The 20381-nt window shown below is 40.1% G+C and overlaps 4 protein-coding genes across 8 annotated transcripts; 3 read left to right on the top strand and 1 right to left on the bottom strand.

Moving 5' to 3' along the window:
• Positions 1-12: 12 nt before the first annotated feature.
• Positions 13-2846, bottom strand: LOC116924492 (collagen alpha-1(I) chain). The gene is made up of 5 exons (XM_032931009.2): positions 2705-2846; positions 2259-2455; positions 1948-2138; positions 840-1567; positions 13-775 (listed from the first exon to the last, which is right to left on the bottom strand). Exons 2-5 carry the CDS (start codon positions 2268-2270, stop codon positions 216-218), a joined length of 1491 nt encoding a protein of 496 aa, XP_032786900.2. The 5' UTR covers positions 2271-2455; positions 2705-2846; the 3' UTR covers positions 13-215.
• Positions 2847-6515: 3669 nt separating this feature from the next.
• On the top strand, positions 6516-8295 carry LOC116924494 (very-long-chain 3-oxoacyl-CoA reductase). Its single transcript, XM_032931012.2, has 8 exons — positions 6516-6674; positions 6739-6902; positions 6994-7040; positions 7141-7216; positions 7312-7443; positions 7525-7733; positions 7815-8036; positions 8139-8295. The coding sequence occupies exons 2-8, from the start codon at positions 6746-6748 to the stop codon at positions 8247-8249; spliced, it is 954 nt and encodes a 317-aa protein (XP_032786903.2). The 5' UTR covers positions 6516-6674; positions 6739-6745; the 3' UTR covers positions 8250-8295.
• Positions 8296-9364: 1069 nt separating this feature from the next.
• On the top strand, positions 9365-10376 carry LOC116924497. 3 transcript variants are annotated; one of them, XR_006648546.1, is made up of 4 exons: positions 9365-9519; positions 9636-9736; positions 9823-9997; positions 10066-10376. XR_006648546.1 is itself a non-coding variant. In XM_032931015.2 (3 exons), coding segments are annotated over exons 1-3 (366 nt in total). In that variant the 5' UTR covers positions 9573-9735; the 3' UTR covers positions 10256-10376. The 3 variants fall into 3 exon arrangements, 1 of the variants encoding a protein (XP_032786906.1); XR_006648545.1 differs by having other exon boundaries at positions 9370-9519; positions 9576-9736; XM_032931015.2 differs by lacking the exon at positions 9365-9519 and having other exon boundaries at positions 9573-9736.
• Positions 10377-10955: 579 nt separating this feature from the next.
• Positions 10956-20367, top strand: LOC116924491 (tropomodulin). Of its 3 annotated transcripts, XM_045175716.1 has the most exons (12): positions 10956-11299; positions 13248-13407; positions 13500-13667; positions 14593-14716; positions 14827-15067; positions 15136-15264; positions 15356-15452; positions 15716-15866; positions 18087-18193; positions 19758-19834; positions 19893-20060; positions 20127-20367. In XM_045175716.1, exons 2-12 carry the CDS (start codon positions 13285-13287, stop codon positions 20278-20280), a joined length of 1539 nt encoding a protein of 512 aa, XP_045031651.1. In that variant the 5' UTR covers positions 10956-11299; positions 13248-13284; the 3' UTR covers positions 20281-20367. The 3 variants fall into 3 exon arrangements, with proteins under 3 accessions (XP_045031651.1, XP_045031650.1, XP_045031649.1); XM_045175715.1 differs by lacking the exons at positions 19758-19834; positions 19893-20060; positions 20127-20367 and adding an exon at positions 18285-18983 and having other exon boundaries at positions 10959-11299; XM_045175714.1 differs by lacking the exons at positions 10956-11299; positions 19758-19834; positions 19893-20060; positions 20127-20367 and adding an exon at positions 11827-11848 and having other exon boundaries at positions 18087-18983.
• The last annotated feature ends 14 nt before the right edge of the window (positions 20368-20381 follow it).

The raw sequence follows: 20381 nt of genomic DNA, 5'->3' as shown, positions 1-20381 counted from the left end.
AGGAATGAAGAATTGTTTTATTTAGCGTTTATTAATCACTGTCCAATTATTCCGTGACGGTTATATTATCTGAAACGTAATTTTTTGAAATGAATGAATATGAATATAGCAGAATAATTTGCTTTAATATAATATGTTCTCTGATTCCATTTTATGATTTGAGTCGAGAAAGATGAACGGCGGTTGCACATTTTCATCCGATTATTATTTAACGTTTAAGCCCTGTCTTCGTCAGACTTGTTGGAGGACTGACCATCGCTCTGATAGCTTGAGGAATGGTCATCGCTCTTATAGGTGGAGGACTGACCATCGCTCTTATAGGTGGAGGACTGACCATCGCTCTTATAGGATGAGGATTGATACCAGTTCTCAGGTAGACCGTATCCGGAATTTTGATATCCGTTGAATCCAGCTGTTTGAATGGCGACCACAGGTAGGTACACTCCCGAAACACCAGAGCCACCCTTTTGGCCGTGCGATTCGGTTCCAGAATGAGCGGTGTAACCGATTGGTTCCGTGTTACCCTTAGGTCCTTGGGGTCCTGGTACCCCCGGTAATCCCTGCGGTCCATGTGGTCCTTCAGGTCCAACAGGTCCAGGATAGCCTGGTTCACCATTGCTTCCATCGAAACCGGGTTTTCCTTCAGGTCCAGCAGGTCCAACGGGACCAGTAGGACCTTCGGAGCCAGAGGGTCCAGGATAACCAGCTGGTCCTTGAGGACCTTGAGGACCAGGCATGCCGTCTTTTCCGCTATCCCCTTTTTCGCCCTGAGGACCTGAATTGTAAAACGATTCAATTAGAAAACAAGATTTTTAATTCAATATTTAAATATGACGAACCTGGGAAGCCTGGAGCGCCATCTTTTCCGTCTTTACCCGGGGTGCCTGCATATCCATCAAGGCCATCTTTACCAGGGGCACCTGGAGCACCAGCTGGTCCCTGAGGTCCTGTAGGTCCGGCTACGTAACTGGGTGCACCAGGGAGTCCATCTTTACCTGGAGTTCCAGGTGATCCAGAGTCTCCTTTTTCTCCTTTAGAGCCAGTGTCGCCTTTTGGACCAGGAGCTCCGTCTTTTCCAGATGGCCCTTGCGGTCCTTGTGGTCCCGTATACCCTGGAGCACCTGGGGCTCCGTCTTTGCCAGGAAGTCCAGGGGTTCCTGGTGGTCCAGCAGTCGCGTACGATTGACCAGGAGCACCGGTTTCACCTTTGGGTCCTTGAGGTCCAGCTGGCCCAGTTTGACCGTCTTTTCCTGGAGCTCCAGGTGAACCATCTGATCCAGGTGCGCCATTATATCCTGATTCTCCCTTTTCTCCCTTTTCACCACGTGCACCGTCCTGTCCAGGTGCTCCATCGCTACCCTTTTCTCCTTGAGGTCCAGGAGCTCCATCCAAACCAGGCAGTCCCTGGGGACCAAATGCACCGGGTGCACCGGGTTCTCCTCTGTCTCCAGTGTCTCCTTTCGGTCCGGCCGGACCTGGTGGTCCAGCGATGTATGTCGGCGTGCCGTGATACGAACCAGCGTACGTTCCAGGTGCAACAGCCGTTTTCGTCAGCATTGGAAGGTAACTAAAAAAATTCATTTGCATACATTCAAATATTTCTGGTTCTTGCGGTTCTTTCGTATAAGGGGAACTAGAAAAACCAGTTAAATCTTAAACATATTTTCCTTTTGGGTTATTGAACCGCCTTCGTGCCAGGCCACCAGACAAAGATAACAAAATTAAGCTATATACCCTTTAAAAGGTTTAAACATTGTCGTGACCCAGTTGGGCGCTTTCCCATTTCAATAGACGTTAGCGATTTTTACGACATCTATATACATAAATAAACAAACACAAACTCGTTTGCCCTCGTTGTCCTAATACTGAAACGTTGCTGTAGCTATAACGTTGGTTAAAATTCCATTGCTTTAAATCCAAAAGTGATAGGGGCCTATATATACTTACTTAATAAGGAAATCGTTCCATTGTCGGTGAATGTCTTCATCTTCATCAGATCCATCGGAACTACTAAATGGATAGTTTAAGTAACGCATTTGAGCCGCCGCATATGGATCAACCGCTGCTGGAGCATAATCTGATCCGCGATTAACAGGAGGAGCAGCCCAGGCTACTGCGACAACGAAAGCTAAAATAGCCTATAAGACATTCGAAAAATGAATTAGTTTTTTTTTATCGTCGTTGCGTAAAATTATTTGAAATCGTTCGTTAAAGTGATTTTTAATTTGCGTCTTTTTGAGTGATTCTAATGAACTTACCACAACGTTCATGACTGGAATTTGCGGTGTTGACTTGAGTGTTGGGTTTTTTTTCTCTATAGTTTCTTTTGCGTGAATTAAACGGCACAGAAATTGCTGACAACAATTGAGAAATGATGTGGGGGGGATGTCTCGTGATGAGCACACAAAGGTGAGACTTTTCAATTCCCAAAATCGATGAGTGGCAAAGCGAGGAACTGAGAAATAAATGGAGTGTTAGAAATTAATCGAGACATGCGGTTTATACTATTAAAATTCAAAATGATTGTTTGGTATATAAAATCAGCACGAATCTTTGGATGTTTTTTTTTTTTCTTTCGTTTTGTTCTATTTTTATTTAATGAAAATAGGCAGCACCCAAGGTTTGCCTTAAGCCTTATACGAAAACACTATAAATTTGGGCGAATAAAATTTTGCTTTATTAAGGGTGGGACAATGAATCTTACCTTTTTTTATTGTTACTCTTTCCTCATTGACCAGCAAACGAATGCTGATCAAACAGCACACGGTACTGTCCTTTTAAACCATCATGAGCTGCAGTGAAGGTGTAGAAAATGAAAACGCGTCGCGTATACAACAAAACCCTGAATTAGCTCAAAAAAACCTGTTAATACAAGGTCGTAAGACAGGTTGACAATTAATTACCATATCTATACAAACACATAATCCACTCTATGTACACGAACTGCCGGTACTAGCCTACAGCTGTTTCTTTCAAATAAAATCCAGCAACTCAATGTGTTGAGGCCGCCTGCATACTGTGTAATTCATTACAAGATTCTCTGGCGGTCGATGGATTGTGATTATTTGTCACGCGCGTGTTAAATATCAGATATAATTGTATATAATTAGCACGTAGCGTTGTAGTAATGTCTATCCTTAATTTACAAGCATCAAAACATTATTCTTTTCCGCTTATTAGCTACCGTACTGGTCTTGTGGGCGTCAAAAAACAAGATTGATTGAATATTATAGCTGTATATGTCCTAAGTGAACATTTAAAAATAAATTCAGAGCTACAAATAGTATACGTATATCAGAAGTGGTTTGAAACTATCCAATCAATTATTATGCTTCGTTATTTCCTTTGTGTTCTCTAATCACAAAATCTCGTTTTGAAATCGATATATTTTGCAATGTTTGTCTTCTCGAAAATTGGCTGAAAACACCTTTGTGGTCTTTTTTATTGCATTGCAAACAGGTTGTAATTGTTTACAAGTAGACAATAAAAAAAGACCATAACCTGAAGAGAAATAGCGAAAAAGAAGTTAGTCAACAAATTCTTGCCTTTTTTTCAAATAAGATGAAACAACTTCTATATACTGAACGATAGAAACGTTGGCTCGTTCTCTTGTTTATGAAGTGGTTTTTCTAGATAAATAAAAAAACTTTTTCTCCCATCAATATTAAAATAAGGTCACGCGTGAAAGTTCGTATACACATCCATTCTCTAACATTTTTTTAAGTCCCGTAGTAAATTGGCAGTAGATAGCAAAGATACTGATGAAGGTCGATCTAGGATAAGTGTCAATTATCTCAATGTCGTATAATGTCGTTAGCTTTCAGGTGTCACTATATCCCCTCGTAAGCTGCTGTATAGGAATGACAACGAGTATATAGTCTATAGATTACCAGATTAGCTATAGACGTCAGCAAACGCGTGACTTTGTAGTTTGTTTTACACGCGGTGTTTTCAATGTCCGCTTCTCAAAGAAATTTTGCACAACTTCGCACACGTTGATTTGATTTTGACAAGAGAAACAACTTCATGAAGCAACAATTCAGGTATAGGTTACATTGAACATTATAGAATTGTTGTGAGAAGGTAGGCTATATAGTTCTATAGCGTCACGGAAATTACCCTCAAGAAGAAGTGCTGATGCCATTGGTTTGATCCGTCTGTTTAATTGAACGATTTAGTACAGTGTTTAAAGCATGATAAGTGTTATCATTTTTTCTAATGTAACTGTGTGGCCATATGGTACGTTACGTGAAATCAGCTATGCAGACAGATTGGACAGGTACAAATACGAAACCTACCCGAAAAACATCTATTCAAATCCAGTTTTGTTTCACTTTGTTGTATAGTCTACACAAGTTTCAATCAACTGGATATATGCAGATCCGCCACCGTACCAGTGCCTCTCTCGAAATTTCTACAAGACATTCGTCCAGTTTATAGCAGTTTACTACAACTGCTGACGTCAACTAAGGCACATGACTCGTCAATACAACATCATTTTCACTAAAGCCTTAAACTCAGAAGACCAACTTTTCAATACAGACTTATATGGTCACAATCTCCTGAAAGTTAAGTTAGTTATGAGAGATCATGGTAAAAATATAACCTCATATGGGCCTATAGGCTATAGACTCAGTTTAACGTAATTCGTGACTATTCCCTTATTTCAAGTATTCCGGGGCTCTATAATATATAAGTGCCCTCCATTTGTGGATGGAAGTCTATGTATAACCCTACAAATTCCTGACTGCATCATCGATCTCGGTTGAATTGTGATTTGTCATTAGGCTACCCAAAGATCTATATGTACAATGATGCGGCAATAATGCAGTTTCTCCCTTCTTGGAAGCACAGCGTCACACCTTCTGGCCGAACATGTTGAATGGATTTTTTACAAAAGTGCTGGGCGTATATTACACACGAAAGATTGGCATGACGCTTATATAAAAACCTGATGAACAATAGAAGATATGCTGATATAATACGTAACATTCATATGAAATACGCTGGCATTCAGAGTTGTTTTTCTTAACGTCTTGGCGAAAGTGAAGGGCCAACTTTTTGGAAAGAAATGACAAGGCAGAACTTGCAAGAAAGTCACTAAATAAACATTCCAGAAAAGGGATAGGTTTTTTTTTCTTTCTGGATTTTGGAGTAAAAACAAACTAGTTGTTTTATCGCGTTACAAAAAGCAAAAAAAAAAAAAAAAAAACACAAAAAAAAAAATCCCCCGAGTAGAAAGTAATGTGGAGATGGCGTCCAGGTCAGTTGATTTATTTAATATCTACGTTATTTCTTTTATATTTATCTAAACACCTATTAGCGATAATAAGCATTTATCGTGTTCAATATCAATTAATAGATATCAATTATGATTCCTTTCGTAAAAGTAAAATATTTAGACTTTTTTCTTTGAAATCTTATTAGACATTTTCATTATGTAAGATTGGACTGCCCTGTGGTGGGTTTGTAATAACGAAGATATTTTTTTTTTTATTCATATGGGTCAAAGGTAACCATCATAACACATTGGGCAACTATGTATTCAGCACGTTACGGTTTTACCCCTTTTTTTAAATTAAAGATGTATAGTAGGCTATATTAACCAAGGGGAAAGTATTTTTACAAGTTCACCTTGTGCGATTCAAATGTCAAAACTTTTTTTTTTTTTTATATTTGGTTTGACTTGATAGAAAGTGTTAAATCTGACCTAAATGGTCATTAATGGACCTGAATATACACACCTCTTCCATTCCATATTATGAAAAAACCCAGTTGAACAGCGTCTACATAGCCATTTTTTCAGCTTTGAAGACGCGCGGGAGTTATGTCGTGTTACGGACAAATGGTAAAAACTGTTTAAGACGTGGCTGCAATCTCCAGGAAATCATTTTTCCATAGATTAATAGTCTAACAACATTTTTAAAAAATCTCCGTCTCTTAACGGAATTTTTCTGTCTTCTTTTTCCGAGTTAGAACAGAGCGAGTTCAGAAATTGTAAATTGAAATGAGCGCTTATATTTTTAAAAGTCAGAAAAGAAATGGTGGGGAAACCACCCCAAGAAAATGGAAAATTTCAGGTTATCAAACAAGCGTGAAGTCAAACGATAAAATGATGAGATGTCCTACAGCCGTTTGCAATTTTCGTTTTTATTTTATCTTTGACAGAGCGTAAGCCGAATGTAGTCTAGCGTGTCGAGCTCTATGTAAAGAAGCTTAAACAGCAGCAGTCAGCCATAATCGATTATTCCGATAGCTAAAAAATTATGTAAATCGATGGTGTTAAAGAACCTTTTCATACGTATGACCAGCGCAAATGCAAATTGATTTCGCTTTACGGTGATCAAGAGATTTATAGATTCATAAAAGGGGGAAAAAAATCCATTATGTATATTTAAACTTGTAATGTTGTGTGTAAACGTATTAGACCTATGCTACGCGGGAAGGACGATCTATTCAAGGGCAGAGTTTTATTTGATAAGAATCCATAATATCTTATCTAATATTCATATAAATAATCGTATATAGTTCAGCGGCAGCAATGTAACAAACCGTGTCTTTTAATCGCCTTTGGCTGTAACTTGCCTTCAAAAGCTGACGTTTCTTCCCGCCATACGAAAATTGTGTATATAGAAAACGAATAGCGCTCATCTTCTACCTCATTAGAAAATAAGGTAAAATCACGCATATATAGTGTGATGGCTTGCATAATTCACTATTTGTTAAAACCTTTTGCAGCTTCAAAATGGTGTTTTGCGTTGAAGTTTTCGGATGGGGAATTATGGTGGTGATGGGAGCCAAACTGCTGTTCAATTGCTACGATTTCTTCTATGCCACATACTTGGCAGCGGCGTTAGGACACAACCTGGTCCCTAAAATAAAACAATTCGGCTCTTGGGCAGGCGAGTCTAACGTGCAAAATGACGCAATTTCGTTTTCGCATAATCCATTTGAATTGATTACATTTTTTGAATTTTGTTTTGGATTGTATAGTTGTGACGGGAGCAACGGATGGAATAGGAAAAGCTTACGCTCAACAAGTATTAAACCTGGACTTGTTCCAGTTCTTTCTTTTTTTTTTATTTATTCAGTGAATTATTAATCAATTTTGTTTGCACGTGGAAACAATTGACGTGACAGTTGGCGGCCTTGGGATTAAATATTGTACTTGTTAGTCGATCACCCGTAAAACTGAAGCAAGTTTCAGACGAGATAAGTATAAAACAATCCTTTTATTTATTATAATCGATTATAATCGTGTGTTAATTCGAATATAAAGCAGCTAATGTATCGATTTATTTGGTTGATAAGGTCGTCAAAATCGTGCTATCCAAATTTTAACGGTGGCTGTCGATTTCACTGACGGCAATGCCATTTATCCTAAACTAAAGAAAGAACTATCTCACCTATTTGGACAAATAGGAATACTCGTTAACAATGTTGGTATGATGCACATCATATTTAATGAATTCAACGAATCTATAAGAATCAAATGAAACTGATGGGCTTGTGTTGATGTATAAGGTATGAAGCTGCCAACTTGTCAGATCGCCGATGTTCCATCTGGTGAACAGTTTAACGAGATAATTAATTGCAACGTTATGTCGATGGTCCGGTTGACCAATATGCTTCTACCTGCCATGAGAAAGAAAAAGAGAGGATTGATCATCAATATCGGATCACTTGCCGGCACGGGATTTGCTCCAATGAGGACAACCTACGGAGCTACGAAAGTCAGTTTGAGAACCAAAAACATCATTTGACATGGGTCTATTCTTAAATCATGCTGCTGGTATTTGTCTGAGTATATATAGGCTTTTGTCGACAAATTCTCGTGCGATTTGGCTGCAGAATATCGTTCGGACGGCATCGTTGTCCAGTCTATATTGCCAGGTTACGTGGCAACAAAATTGCCCGGACTGAGTGGTAAATCCAGTTTCGATGTGCCAACAGCCAAAACGTACGTAGAGGCTGCGTTATTACGCTCTCTCGGAGTGGAAACTAGAACATCAGCTTACTGGTTTCACAAGATACTGGTTAGTTGAAAGTCAACCAAAAACATATAATTTTTTACTCTAATTATTTTTGTCTGAATTTTTTTTTTTTTCGCCCTAAAATTTCACTCCCTCTATATATAGCTGTACTGGACTGAATTCCTGTATTTTTTCGTCCCCAATCTCGTTCAGAAATTGACTGTGAGTATCATAGGCCGTAAAGCACAAATGGCTAATCTTCAAACAAGAATGTAAAGACTAAAACAACAAATTAATGAATACAAGCGTTACGATACAAGAATTACATGTGATCTCTTGATAAAAACTATACTGAAAATATTAAAACACCATCCGAATTTATTAGATTGAGAGTATAGAGCCCAAAGTTAATGGCAATAAATCTTTATTACTTGAGCACTGTGTTATACCGCACTGCTAGCTACTTAATGTGGCCCTCCAGCTACCGGATTTCATTGAACAAATTCTTCCCACGCACTCAACCGTATCTATCGCATCCTCGCTAGGATCGTCGTTGATTTCTTTTTATACGACATGCTTCGAATACCCATTTTTTGAAACGTCGCTCGTTAAAGAATGAGATACGAACGCTCTTCGTGCGTAAATCCCGAATTTTTTTTTTGTTCGATGCCATCAGTGCAACCAAATCGGGAGATATGATGGGAAGTATAATTCTATTTTTAACCTTGCTTTGTGCGATGCATTGAAGCTTTCGTGGTGTCTCGTTTCCTGTACCCGGGCAACAAGGTCAGCATCCGTTGACAACAAATTAAAATATGAACTCCCGTTTTTATAATCTCCCCTTTTTATACACGAGATTTCAACAATTGGCAAAAGAAAAGGTCCCTCCTACGCCATGACTCAGAATTACCTGTCTTATTATAATCTTTGCCAATATAGCGAAAAGCTTATATAAAAGAAATGAGTCACATTAAACCTCCTACACGTTATGCGTCGTTCCATACGCACGAGAAATATCCGGCCAATTTCCATAAGTCAAATTTCTTCATAGATTATACGAGTCTTCAAGGTTGCACGTCTTGCTGTCCAGAAAAAATCATTGTTTTATGCAATCCTGCCATTCGTTCGTATATAGCACATTGGAGGAGTCATAGCATTTCGCTAATTTTATTCTGAAGGTAAAACATTTGAATAATCCGGCATACTGCCGTGGTCAGCATGTAGCCTATGTAAATTAAGGAATATGTTTTTGCCTTGATCAAGCCCACACGCAATTCATGAGACGTAAGGGTTGTACGTAGTGTTGACGCATTTTTGGATCGATATCAAACACATCCCGTGATAAATTGGCAAGCCAACTGAATTTAACGTAAGGCATCTCGTTGACTAGTCACACAAGTCAATACCTTCATGTCTTTTACACTTGACACATTTGACGCAATCTTGGCGTCAGGTGCTCGTCGTCGTCCTAGCATGCGACTTGCCGAATAGCTCGTCACGAACTTTTATGATATCCATTTAACTACGCACAAGCAGTAACTGTCCTGTAAGTATTCGTTTTACACTTAGCAAACGACAGCTATTAAATATTGGCACACATAGACATCCATCCGCTTGCGCACAGCAGCCCCTCATTAGATTTGGTTTCGGTTGTATAAATAGAGAAATATGTCTGGTTGAGGACAATTGTTCCAGCCATCCAAGTCATCACATACCTATCGAGAGCCTTCGAGCGCAAAACGCAAATTTTACTATTTAAAAAAGTAATCTATACATCTTTATTAAGTTTTCTGTATATTTAATTCATTGTTTATTTTGTCAATTGTCTTAAAAAAAAAAAAAAATCTAGTGAACTCAGTAGCAACCGCGTTCATCCTTTGCCAGTTAGTGTTGACCCTATGGCCGGCCGGTGCTGTGGCGGCACCACCTGCAGAGACTAACACGTCCTCGAAGAATCTCGAAGACTTCAGAAATCACATACGCTCCACTTTGACAAATTATTTAATGACACAGACCCACGCCAGGTAAGCTCAACTATAACGTCCTTAATATTTGATTCAATTTTGACAGCTTCTTGGTTATCATCCGATAGGTATGGAAAGCGAATGGTCCCCCATGGCACATCCGTTTCCAATAATCGCAACTGGAACGCTCAGAACCCAAGCGAAGAGTGGGTTGGACATAACGATGGCAGAGAACCGAGTGGCAAAGACGAAAACCTGATGGACATTTGCTTTAAAATCAACACGTCGCCGGAAATTCGAAATCTTTTACTTTCTTAATTTTGAAACCGTTCCATTTGAAAAAAATCTAAATGACAATCTGATAGTTACACCATAACTTCAGAGTGTGAAAAGAGGAAACTTACTTATGTTTAAATACATCTCCATTTACATGCTGTCAGCAACTGTCTGGAAATATCAGTTACTTACATTGCAGGCAAAAATGAGGATAAGCGGGGAAGGCATTAGGACTTCCGTCCGCCGACGCATGACTGTCACGTGAGCCGTCGTTCTACTTAGGCAAAAAAATACCGTTGCTATGCTAATTATGAATCAGAACTGGCACTTGTCGCTTCTTCCGTTGCTGAGTAATTCCGAACGTACGCCGACCAGGCCGGAGGAATTTAGTGTGTAAAAAATAGCTAATAAACTTCCGTCACTCTCCTCAAGAGCAACAAGGTTAAAGTCATCAACTTGTCACGTCACTAAATACACAAAAAAAGCTATTTATACAGTTGACAATGGTATGCGAATAGTCCTATTTCTTCTAATGTGGGTTGTCAACGTTTCGACAACCTTAGGATTGAGCAAAAATTCTTCCATGCCTCGTAAAAGTATCGGTGTAGACCGCTAGGTGTCTCGACAAACATTGAACCCAATAACCGCTAGGGGCGCTCCCACCAGGATTTTTCTCATGCTGGTATAGGCGGAAAAACGAGGACAGAGTTTTCGGCCATGACGGTGCAGTAGAGGCTGGATGCGGGAGTAGGGAGGGGTTCGTCTATTCCGAAAAAGTGACATGGAAGCCCGTATTTGCATCGGTTGCCGACCAAAGTAGTAACGACTAAACCGTGATCAGTCTCTTAGGGCTGGGCTATATTGCCGGAGCATATCATCTTTGCCTGTCATACGAAATCGACATTTCGTTGCGGTTTCCTGTTGGCATTATTGTGGGAGTTCTGTCTGTCTGTTGTGAAATTGTTTCGAGCTCTCGGGCACGTCGACTGGGCGTTCGTGATTGTTATTCGCAATAAGAAATATACCTCAATAGTATCAGACACGCCTCTCGGATAGGCAGTTGGAAGGAATATCTCTCTGACTGTGGTATGATTTATTTGAAAATTATTAATCTTTCCATCTTAATGTGAGAATATTGCAGTGGGCCATTCAACGCTTTGAAGTGTATCGTTTGGTTTGACCCTAAATGAAGATGGTATTCCAAGAATTCCTCCTTCTCAATAGCATTAGCTCATAGAACTTTCTACTCACATCAGGGGACCACTTTCTAAAATCATAAGAGCCTCACCTTACAGGCTTTCATTGGCATTCAGGAATGTTTTAAGAAGAAGTACTTTGTGCCACGTAGCCCTTGCAGGTGCTCCCACCTCTGAAATCATTCGATTGGGAGAAGACTTAATGCTAAGAGTTATTTCTTATCTAACACCCTTAAAGTGGTTTTTTTCTATTTACACAGATTTCGCAAAAAGATATATTGTTATACCGTTTGTGGCTTTAGGAAAGATTTACTGGATGTTTGATTCTGTCAGACATTCAGTCTTTTGTTTTCTTTATTAACTCCCGGATCAGCCGGCGAACTTGAAAAGAAAAAGGCAGAAAAACGCAAAAAATTTGCTTTTCACATTTGCCAATCAGGTAGGGAATCTGAGCAGGCTGGAGGGAGCTGTTTTGGATGTGATATGGATGGGAGGGAGGGTGGATCGTATAGTTCCGTAGTCTATCGTTGGAACCCACCAGTCTAAAATTAGGAGCGTCCTGGTCCGCTTGGGTGGCGTGTTGCCCCTCTTTTTACAACCCCCCTCTCCACATCTCAACTGAAGGACAGGAAGAAAAAAAAAAGTGCAGGTTGGATCGTACCCAAGAATACGCAAGAGAGAGCATCGACGCTGATAGACGTTGCTGCGTCGCTGGTCGTCTTCCGCCTTGCCCCCTTCTTATATTTACGACAATCGACAGCAAGCAAACGCAGAAGGTTTTCTCAGGAACTCGATCCGCTGGAGCGTCCCAAAAAGTCCGTCCTAACTAAAATTACTGTCCCGCTTGACTGCAACGCACACGACAGCAGAAGAATAGTGTCACCTCCTAAACTCGCTTGTCCGTTCCCTGTAATGCCAGCAAGAAAAAGTAGTAACTTATTCTTCGTTCCGGCGCTTCTCAACCCACCCCATCTTGAAAAATGTTTTTTTTCTTTTTCTCTCCACTCGTCCGTTGTCTTGTTTTGTTTCGTCAGATGGGCAGTTCAGTCAACTCTTTTATCTGGCATTTTGCCTCAGCTCCGCTGCACGTACATTTTTCGTTGTTTTGGTTGTCTGTGCGTTGCCTTACCTACCCAATGTACACACACACCACCACCTAACATTTTTCAGACGCAAAACTGCAGTTTTTGCTCCCGAATGGCTAAGCGTTTTTGTTGCTTGCTCTTTCCCAAACTTATCCAAATAACCCGAAAGACTTGGGTTGGGGGGAGGGGGGAATCACGTCAACAAACGGCGCCAATAGCGCAAATATACCTCGATCCCCGTAGTAGACAAAAGCTATTTCAAAGTTGTTGAGCACAGTGGCTATAGTTGTCTAGCAACACGCGCAAGGTCAAGTCGTAAAAGGCAGATGACGCGACTGCTATGAATGTATTATTTGGTTGGCTCGTACTGGAAAAAAGCAAGAGAAAAGATAAGGGACATTAGAGTCGGGTGCTGATTGCAAAGCGAATGGCTTATTTCGAGGCACTATGTTTCGCGCAAGCGACAGTTTGTTGAAAGGCTGCACTATTCAATTTCCAAGGGAATTGGTGGAGGCTTTGAAATGTAGCTCATAGGTGGGCAAGAAAAAGGGACCTGCGAAACGTACGACATGAGTCTGGCGCGACGCCCACAACATGCCTTTATCTGAAGAAGGCAGGAAAGGCCAGTCAGCTGATTGTTGCCCAACTATTTCCAACATCATTTTTATTTTTATTTTTTTTTTTTGCTTTCCTTTCAACTGCTGCGAGCAAACCGCTATAATGTGATTGTTCTTTTTCTCCGGCTATTCCCAGGTTTTTCAACCCTGCTAGCGTTTCGTTCGCCGCAGCCATGACGTCCAAAAAGCTCTACGGTAAAGACTTGAAAGAATTCGACGATGTGGATGTCGACGACCTTCTCACCCAACTGTCGGCCGAAGAATTGGAAATCCTCTCCAAAGAAGTAGATCCTGATGTACGTAAATTAATGTTTTGGCTTCTCGTGAAAGACATTGGGCTTTTATCGGTTCATTTTGAAACTTTTTATGTGACATAAAACCCTTGCAGGACCGGTTTATGCCTCCTGATCAGCGTACAAACTACCACTGCGAACGGGAACCTACCGGTCCAGTCGATCGTAAGCAACTTATCGAGCACATTAACAAGATTGCACTCGAAACACCCGATCAACCTGAAAACGTGCCATTCGTCGCCGGAGTCGTCCGTGGTAAAAAGGTAATTAATGCAATTACGATCCTTTAATTTTTTTTTTTACCACGGTTCTTCCTATATCGGACCTCGGTGTTATTTTTTCTTCCAAGTTCTCAGTGTTAAGCAATAGACGTATGAGTTGCACACGTCTTACGTAACCAGACGTCAGGTTGGATCGCCGTCAGGAAGTCCCAATTCGGTTCCCAACTCCTTCCGCCGTCTTCACGGAGGTAGCGCATCTGGCTATGGGATAGCTGGCCCGATGTTGCCCGTGTTAAGACTTTGGAGTGTTAGTATGCCGTCGCTGGCGTTTTCTATGAAGGCCTTTTTCTTTATATAAGAAGTGATTCATCAATCTGTGTGGTTGGCAAAGAAAAAGGTTGGCATGGTGACACTCTCAATCACCTTATTCCCATCCGCCGGGTCCCATCTGTCTCGATATCCTCCCGACAATCCGGTATTCTTTTCACTCCTCTTTGGGCTGGGCCGTAACGATGGTGTCTGGCAAGCTGGAAAGAGATGTGGCCGCCGCGATTCGCTGGTCCCGCCTCCGGTCCTTGTCCCTTTACACCCTATAAATAGACGATAGTTATGTTTATTTTCAAACCTGCGTTCGCCGCTACTATACAAAATGGTCGGGGGGAACCGACGCTAAAACTTCCCTGCATCATTTGCCTTTTTCGGCCAATATCGCGGCCATCTCTCGCGCTCCGGCACATTCAAAATGTTTGCCACTATTTTCAAGGGCAAAACTGTTGGCTAACCGGGGAAAAGAAAAGAAAACAAAAAAAAAACAAAAATCAATTAACGACCGTTACATATTAGCCATCGGTGGATAATTTCCATGCCGCTTTGGGTTTCAAAAATAGGAATGGCTGATGAAAGATGGGATGTTTTTCTTCGTTTGTTTATTTATTTTGATTTCTTATGTTTTTTTGTCCGTGTATAGTGGATACCTCCGGAAGCGCCGGTTATTGCCACCCGTGAAGATGAAGGCGTTTCTTTCAATCTCGAGGACGAATACGAGCAAGCTCTGGGGACGGCCACCGAAGAGGAGCTCGTTGACTTGGCAGGTGACGACTCCCTAAAGATGAAAATATTCGCACTGGATTAATCCTCTTTATTTCATTTACATATCAGAAATATGTTAATGGTAAATTTCTTTTTTAATTTTTGCTTTCAGCTATTCTGGGATTCCATTCGATGATGAATCAGGATCAGTACCACGCCTCACTCCTTAACAAGGGCAAAGTGGGTTTGGGCTGGGATGGCGTAACGAAAGCCTCGCAACCCAAAGCTCTACCTTTCGAGCCTCCCAATACCACAGATCCGGAACAATCTATCCTCAAAGTTTATGACGATGATAGCAAAACAATTGAACTATGCTTCAACAATATCAACTTGACAGACGACCAATTCGACCGGTTAGACTGAAAGCCAATCGGAACGATGAAATTGATGCATAAATTAACTTTAGATTTTTACTTGACAGGTTGTTCAAAGCGCTGGAGATCAACACGCGCTTGGAAGTCCTTAGTCTTAGCAACACGGGCCTCACAGATCGCACAGCTGAAAAATTGGCCATCGCTCTTGAAAAGAATGCCACATTACGCGTTATCAAGTATTGACAGCATAAGAAAACATAAAAACCTTGCGAACTTAAGTTTAACGAATTCTCTCTTTTCCTTTTTGTTTGTATCATAATTCCATAGTATTGAAACCAATCAAGTGAGCGCTAATGGAATCGTCCGGCTCGTAAAGAGCTTATTGGTACAGAAGAATATCGAAGAATTCCGCGCCTCCAACCAGGTAAAACGCGGTCTACACGGGTGCCCTACTATTTCCTTTCTCTTGCGTCGTGTAAAACGCGGGGGAAGGAAAAACATTTTTATTTTTATTTTATTTTTTTTAGACTTTTTGAAAATAGATCCAACTTTTCACACTGGCTATACGTATTTTAAAAGCCAGTTTGCTGGCGTCAGCTTTCCAGCGTGACATAGATTCCTAGAACAACATGTTGTATTTTTTGCCTTAACTTTATGATGTTATTTACGTTCTGTTTTCCCTTTTAGTTGACTGCCCATGTCTTGGGCAACAAAGCGGAAATGGACATCACCCAATGCATCGAGCAAAATACCACCCTGATGCGGGTAGGGCTCTTTTTCGAGTTCAATGACGCCCGGAGTCGAGTGGCCAACCATTTGCAGAAAAACATTGACCGCAGTAAGATTTCACACTTTTCATATTATTTTCGTTTTTTTTTTTTCTTCTTTGTTTTAAGTATTCAAGTTTTTCTTGGCCCTTGCTCTGGCATACATTTCCTACTTCCCGTCTGCCCGGCCTGCTACCCATAATTACTAAGCATGTTCGGCTTTCCATTGCAAAGTGACACCGACCGGAGAGTATATGCGCGACCCCGTTTCACACAGCTTAATTATTCCTCGTTTTTAGCCCCCTCCCAAATAGCTATGTGTGCTAATTGTGTTTTTCGGGTTAATGACTGCTATTCTATAATAACTCCACTAAATCGGCAACCGAAAAATCAGGGACGTGAACGGTAGTCAAGCGCGTTGTCCATACTAACTAAGAACACACACCCATGAATATCGGCATTAATAGTTTCACAGTTCATAGATAGTTTTTCCTTGTGGTCCCCCCCTTTGTTTTCTATTGTTGGTTGGTTTTTTTCCCCCCTCTGGTCTTTCGTCGCTCGAGTTTCCTTGCCAACATCAGATTCCACCATTTTCTTCCGTATCGAAATTAGAAAAAACAAACAAAAAAAGATGCGGCAACTACTTCGTCTTGACTACCCTCTTCCGCACCCGTCTAGATGCTGTCCCTTTTTGTGTCTTTCCTATTTTTGTGTTGTTAAACAGCTGGCCAAGAATCAAACAGTATTTCCGGCGAGTTTATGAATTCGTAAGGCAAGAGTTATGTGAACATGAGACAAGATCCAAAGAATGCGGTCATTATTTTCCTTCAGGTCGTTGAACTTAACTATCCTTTTCTCTGTGTGTTTTTTGTTTGTTTTTTTTTAAAGTCAGGCCAACGAATTAGGGTTCCAGTTCAGGTCCAAATTTAAATTCGGTTTTATTTGATTAATCTTAACTAATTTCACCATAACAGCGGTTCTTTTTTTTTAATTCTCTTTTGTTTTGCAATTTTTTTATTTTACTTATTCTTTGCTCATTAACGGTATGCGCTGACGATATAACTTGCACTCGATGCACATATTTAAAAAAACAAAATTGATTTCGGCTTTGGTTTTCTTCTTGGAAGCATCAAATTTCGATTCCAACGTTTGTAATCATTCCGTATCTTTTGTGTTTTTCTCGTTTATTCTGCAAATGTAAAAACAAACAAACAAAAATCCGCTCTTCTCCTCCGCCACGATGCGATCTCCCCGGCCTACACTTGCGTGTGCGTGCCCGATGTATAAAAAAAAATGTAAAACAAACAAAAACTGATCTACAACGAAAAGCCCGGAAAATGGTTAAAGTCAGCGTCGGAGTGCGCGTCTTTCAAAGCGTACGGACCCAGAGGGTGAACTGTTGAGAGGACAGAATGACGAAAGAACAGCGTGTCACACTATCACGAAACCACCGCGTAAAGACAATTCTCTATGTATTCACTCCCCCCAATTTTCACCGCGTCAGGTATTCGCTTGTTCACGTGTGACAGCTCATTGGCATTTGATTCTTTTTCATTTTTTTTTTTTTTTTATTTCACGTTTTTGGCCGTTGCCGCCAACCCCACCGCCTCGTTTTTCTTTATCGTTTGGCTTTGTACGGTTGCTTTTTAACATCACATTTTTTAATTTTATTTTTTAATTATTTTATAATTTTATTTAATGGAACTGGAACTCGTGCGCTTAATTCTCCATACGTATAAGCTAGGCACTTATTGGTCTCCGCTTACCTTCCTAATGATTTATGCAAGTGTTGCATAGCGTTAAAAAGAGCATGTTCCTTGCCTGGGTAAACCAATATTGAAATTCATAAAATTAGCTAATGTCTTTAATGCAAAAAGAGTGGAGGGTTAATTTATATCGTTATTCGTTGTTCAAACGATTCTCGGACAGCAAATCCCGTTAGCTGTTGGAAACCATAAACAATAGTGGAATGTATAGGAATTTTAAAAAATGTAAAGAATCATTCTTTCTATATTTAAATTCGTTCAGGTTTTTCGCTTTCAGTGTTAGATATTTGTATGTTCATGAAACATTTACTTTTTAAATCATGTACCTGCATTTATCATGATGTGGAAGTGCTGGCACCATTTAAATACGGATCTCCATTAATCCACCGAATAATAATCCACTTTTTGATCGTTTGCCTGAATCACTTCAATCCTGTGCATTATCATTACGTTTCGTCATCTAACTCACCTCAATTTATTTCTTTTTCTTTCCATTGTCATAATTTCGTTCTGTATCCTTTCCAGATCGTTTGCGTCGCACGGGCCGCGCTCCTCGCAATTTGACAGCTGGCTACATCCTGAAGAAAGACACTCCCAACACGAAGAAAAGCAACACTGGGCAAGAATTCAAAGTATATACTGAATGATTGAACATATAGGGAGCTTAAAGAGAACATTATTATGTGTTTTTTTTTTTTTTTTTTAATAATTAAATCGTCAAAGAAATAATAAGCCATTGAGAAGAGCGCCGAGACGACGAATAACGTTGCTTTCATCCTTTCATCGGTTTTTTATTCCCATTTTCACGTCTTTTTTATGATAGAGAATTCGTTTAATCATACAATTTTTTTCCCCCTATTATATCCACCATACTTTACGCCCCTTTATAAAATAAGCGCGTGATTGTTACTGCCGATTTGCTTTTGTTCCAACTCATTTCGGATGCATTCGTAGTCTTGTGTGGAAATATGAAATCGATCCGTCATGGGTTCCAACGGCATTAGGTCAGTAGTATGTAAGTAACTATATCATTGATTTCAATCCCCTCGATGTTTTTCTTTGATTTTCCCCATCTGGCTTGAGCCTTCGGAAGTAGTAGATTTAAACTAATTTTCAGCTTGTCTTTTATCCTTTCCCCTTCCCGATACTCCTACCCATTGACACATTTATTATTATTATTTTTTGTTTTCTCTGGTTGTATGATCAAATACTTTGTCCAGCAGGCTCATACATTTACACACGCATACACATTCGCAACAAGGTGCGCGAAAAGAAATATCAGTTACGTGTAGCCGTTCATGTCCCGTCCCTTACGTGATCACATTAGTACGCGGATGTGCGGCCCCCAGTGTGCCTGTATGTTAGCATTTGTTGTGAACGTATGTTGTAGGTGTTGTCTATGAATATATTCACGAGGGACTACATTGTGCTGTTGTGTTACGTTGCTTTGATTGAATTCATTATCACCTCTTTTTACTTCTGTTACCCCCGGAATCCGCAAGATTGTTAAGCGACCCAGATTACGAATAAGCTGGGTATGAATTGATCTTACATAGATAAAGCAGCCCGCAAGTTGCATTAACCGTAGATCTTTTCTGACAGTAGGATCGAAGTAGAATGAGCGAATTTTGATTAGTTTCTTTAAAACATTGTTGCGACTAGAAAACAAGGGCGTAGAGCAAAGAACTATCGTTAAAGAAATGTGCAGTGCGCCAGTGCCCATGTCTGTTTGCCAGGAAATATAGTATGCAAACTTGATTACGTTCCAAGCAAAACGAGCAATTAACGACATTTTGTTTGCAATGTAGGGCCTACTGTATTCGTGGGCTTGCGCGCCAGCAAGAGATCAGGATGTTGACAATCATAGGATAATGAAGGTGTCGCTGTAGTCGCTAGGTGTCAGTACTCCTCTAAACATGGCGTCCTCCTGTGAACTGTCAAAATTGGCTTATTCCAAGATTATTTTACATGCCTTTAAATATCCACACACGTCAGTAAATGGAGTTTTACTAGCTAATGAAGGTTCTAGTAATCATTCCGTTAAATATGTGGATGCAATCCCCCTGTTTCATCATAATTTAGGGCTAGCTCCAATGTTAGAAGTGGCCTTAATGCAGGTCATATTTCATTTCAATATATCTTGTCTCCCTATTATGTGTAGTTTAATGTAATCTCAAATGTGTGCACAATATTTAGATTGACAGCTACTGCCGCACAGCTGGACTAGTCATAGCTGGATATTATCATGCCAGTGAAGCACTTGCAGAAATGAGGTTTGCTATTACAATATTTTAAAATAACAATGGAAAATCATAATTATTTTATTTTTAGTCCAGATATTGTGAGTCAAAGAATTTGTGAGAAAATCGCAGAGTATTTCCCAAATGCATGTCTAGTTTTGATAAACAACCGTCAACTCGCAAAGCAAATGACTCATACTTCACTCAGTGTTGTTCAGTATTGTGATGGAGGAAAATGGAAAGTCAAAGACAAAGAAAAGTAAAGTTTATTGATTTTTTTCAGCTAATATTGCCTTTGTTAAAAACAGTTTATTGATGTTCATAGCTTCAAGATTCTTCCCAACAATGACTCAGCATTGGATTCTGTTTCCAATTTGCTTTCCAAGAAGCTTTACAAAAAACTTGTTGATTTTGATGATCATTTTGATGATATAAGTCAAGATTGGCTGAATGTAACCCTTAAAAGCATGATTGATTAACGTTCATTTCTCACGGATTTCCGTGTTCCGAGTCTGTCTCTGTCTGCTGTTCTGAATAATTGATTGGAATATACGATTTTAGTTCCACTTCTAGTTCACTG

Source organism: Daphnia magna, linkage group LG6, assembly GCF_020631705.1.
Source record: "Daphnia magna isolate NIES linkage group LG6, ASM2063170v1.1, whole genome shotgun sequence".
Classification (NCBI taxonomy): domain Eukaryota; kingdom Metazoa; phylum Arthropoda; class Branchiopoda; order Diplostraca; family Daphniidae; genus Daphnia; species Daphnia magna.
This window is presented reverse-complemented; position numbering and strand designations above follow the sequence as displayed.

Bases quoted from the DNA above. Each gene is read 5' to 3' on its own strand.
- LOC116924492 (XM_032931009.2), bottom strand. The intron at 1,568-1,947 runs GTAAGTATATAT...GAATTTTTTTAG, and splicing joins TGGAACGATTTCCTTATTAA to TTACCTTCCAATGCTGACGA. The intron at 776-839 runs GTTCGTCATATT...TTTACAATTCAG, and splicing joins TGGCGCTCCAGGCTTCCCAG to GTCCTCAGGGCGAAAAAGGG.
- LOC116924494 (XM_032931012.2), top strand. From the start codon at position 6,746: ATGGTGTTTTGCGTTGAAGTTTTCGGATGGGGAATTATGGTGGTGATG. The intron at 7,041-7,140 runs GTATTAAACCTG...TTGACGTGACAG, and splicing joins GAAAAGCTTACGCTCAACAA to TTGGCGGCCTTGGGATTAAA. The intron at 7,444-7,524 runs GTATGATGCACA...TTGATGTATAAG, and splicing joins AATACTCGTTAACAATGTTG to GTATGAAGCTGCCAACTTGT.
- LOC116924497 (XM_032931015.2), top strand. The intron at 9,998-10,065 runs GTAAGCTCAACT...ATCATCCGATAG, and splicing joins ATGACACAGACCCACGCCAG to GTATGGAAAGCGAATGGTCC.
- LOC116924491 (XM_045175716.1), top strand. From the start codon at position 13,285: ATGACGTCCAAAAAGCTCTACGGTAAAGACTTGAAAGAATTCGACGAT. The intron at 13,668-14,592 runs GTAATTAATGCA...GTCCGTGTATAG, and splicing joins GAGTCGTCCGTGGTAAAAAG to TGGATACCTCCGGAAGCGCC. The intron at 15,453-15,715 runs GTAAAACGCGGT...TTTCCCTTTTAG, and splicing joins AATTCCGCGCCTCCAACCAG to TTGACTGCCCATGTCTTGGG.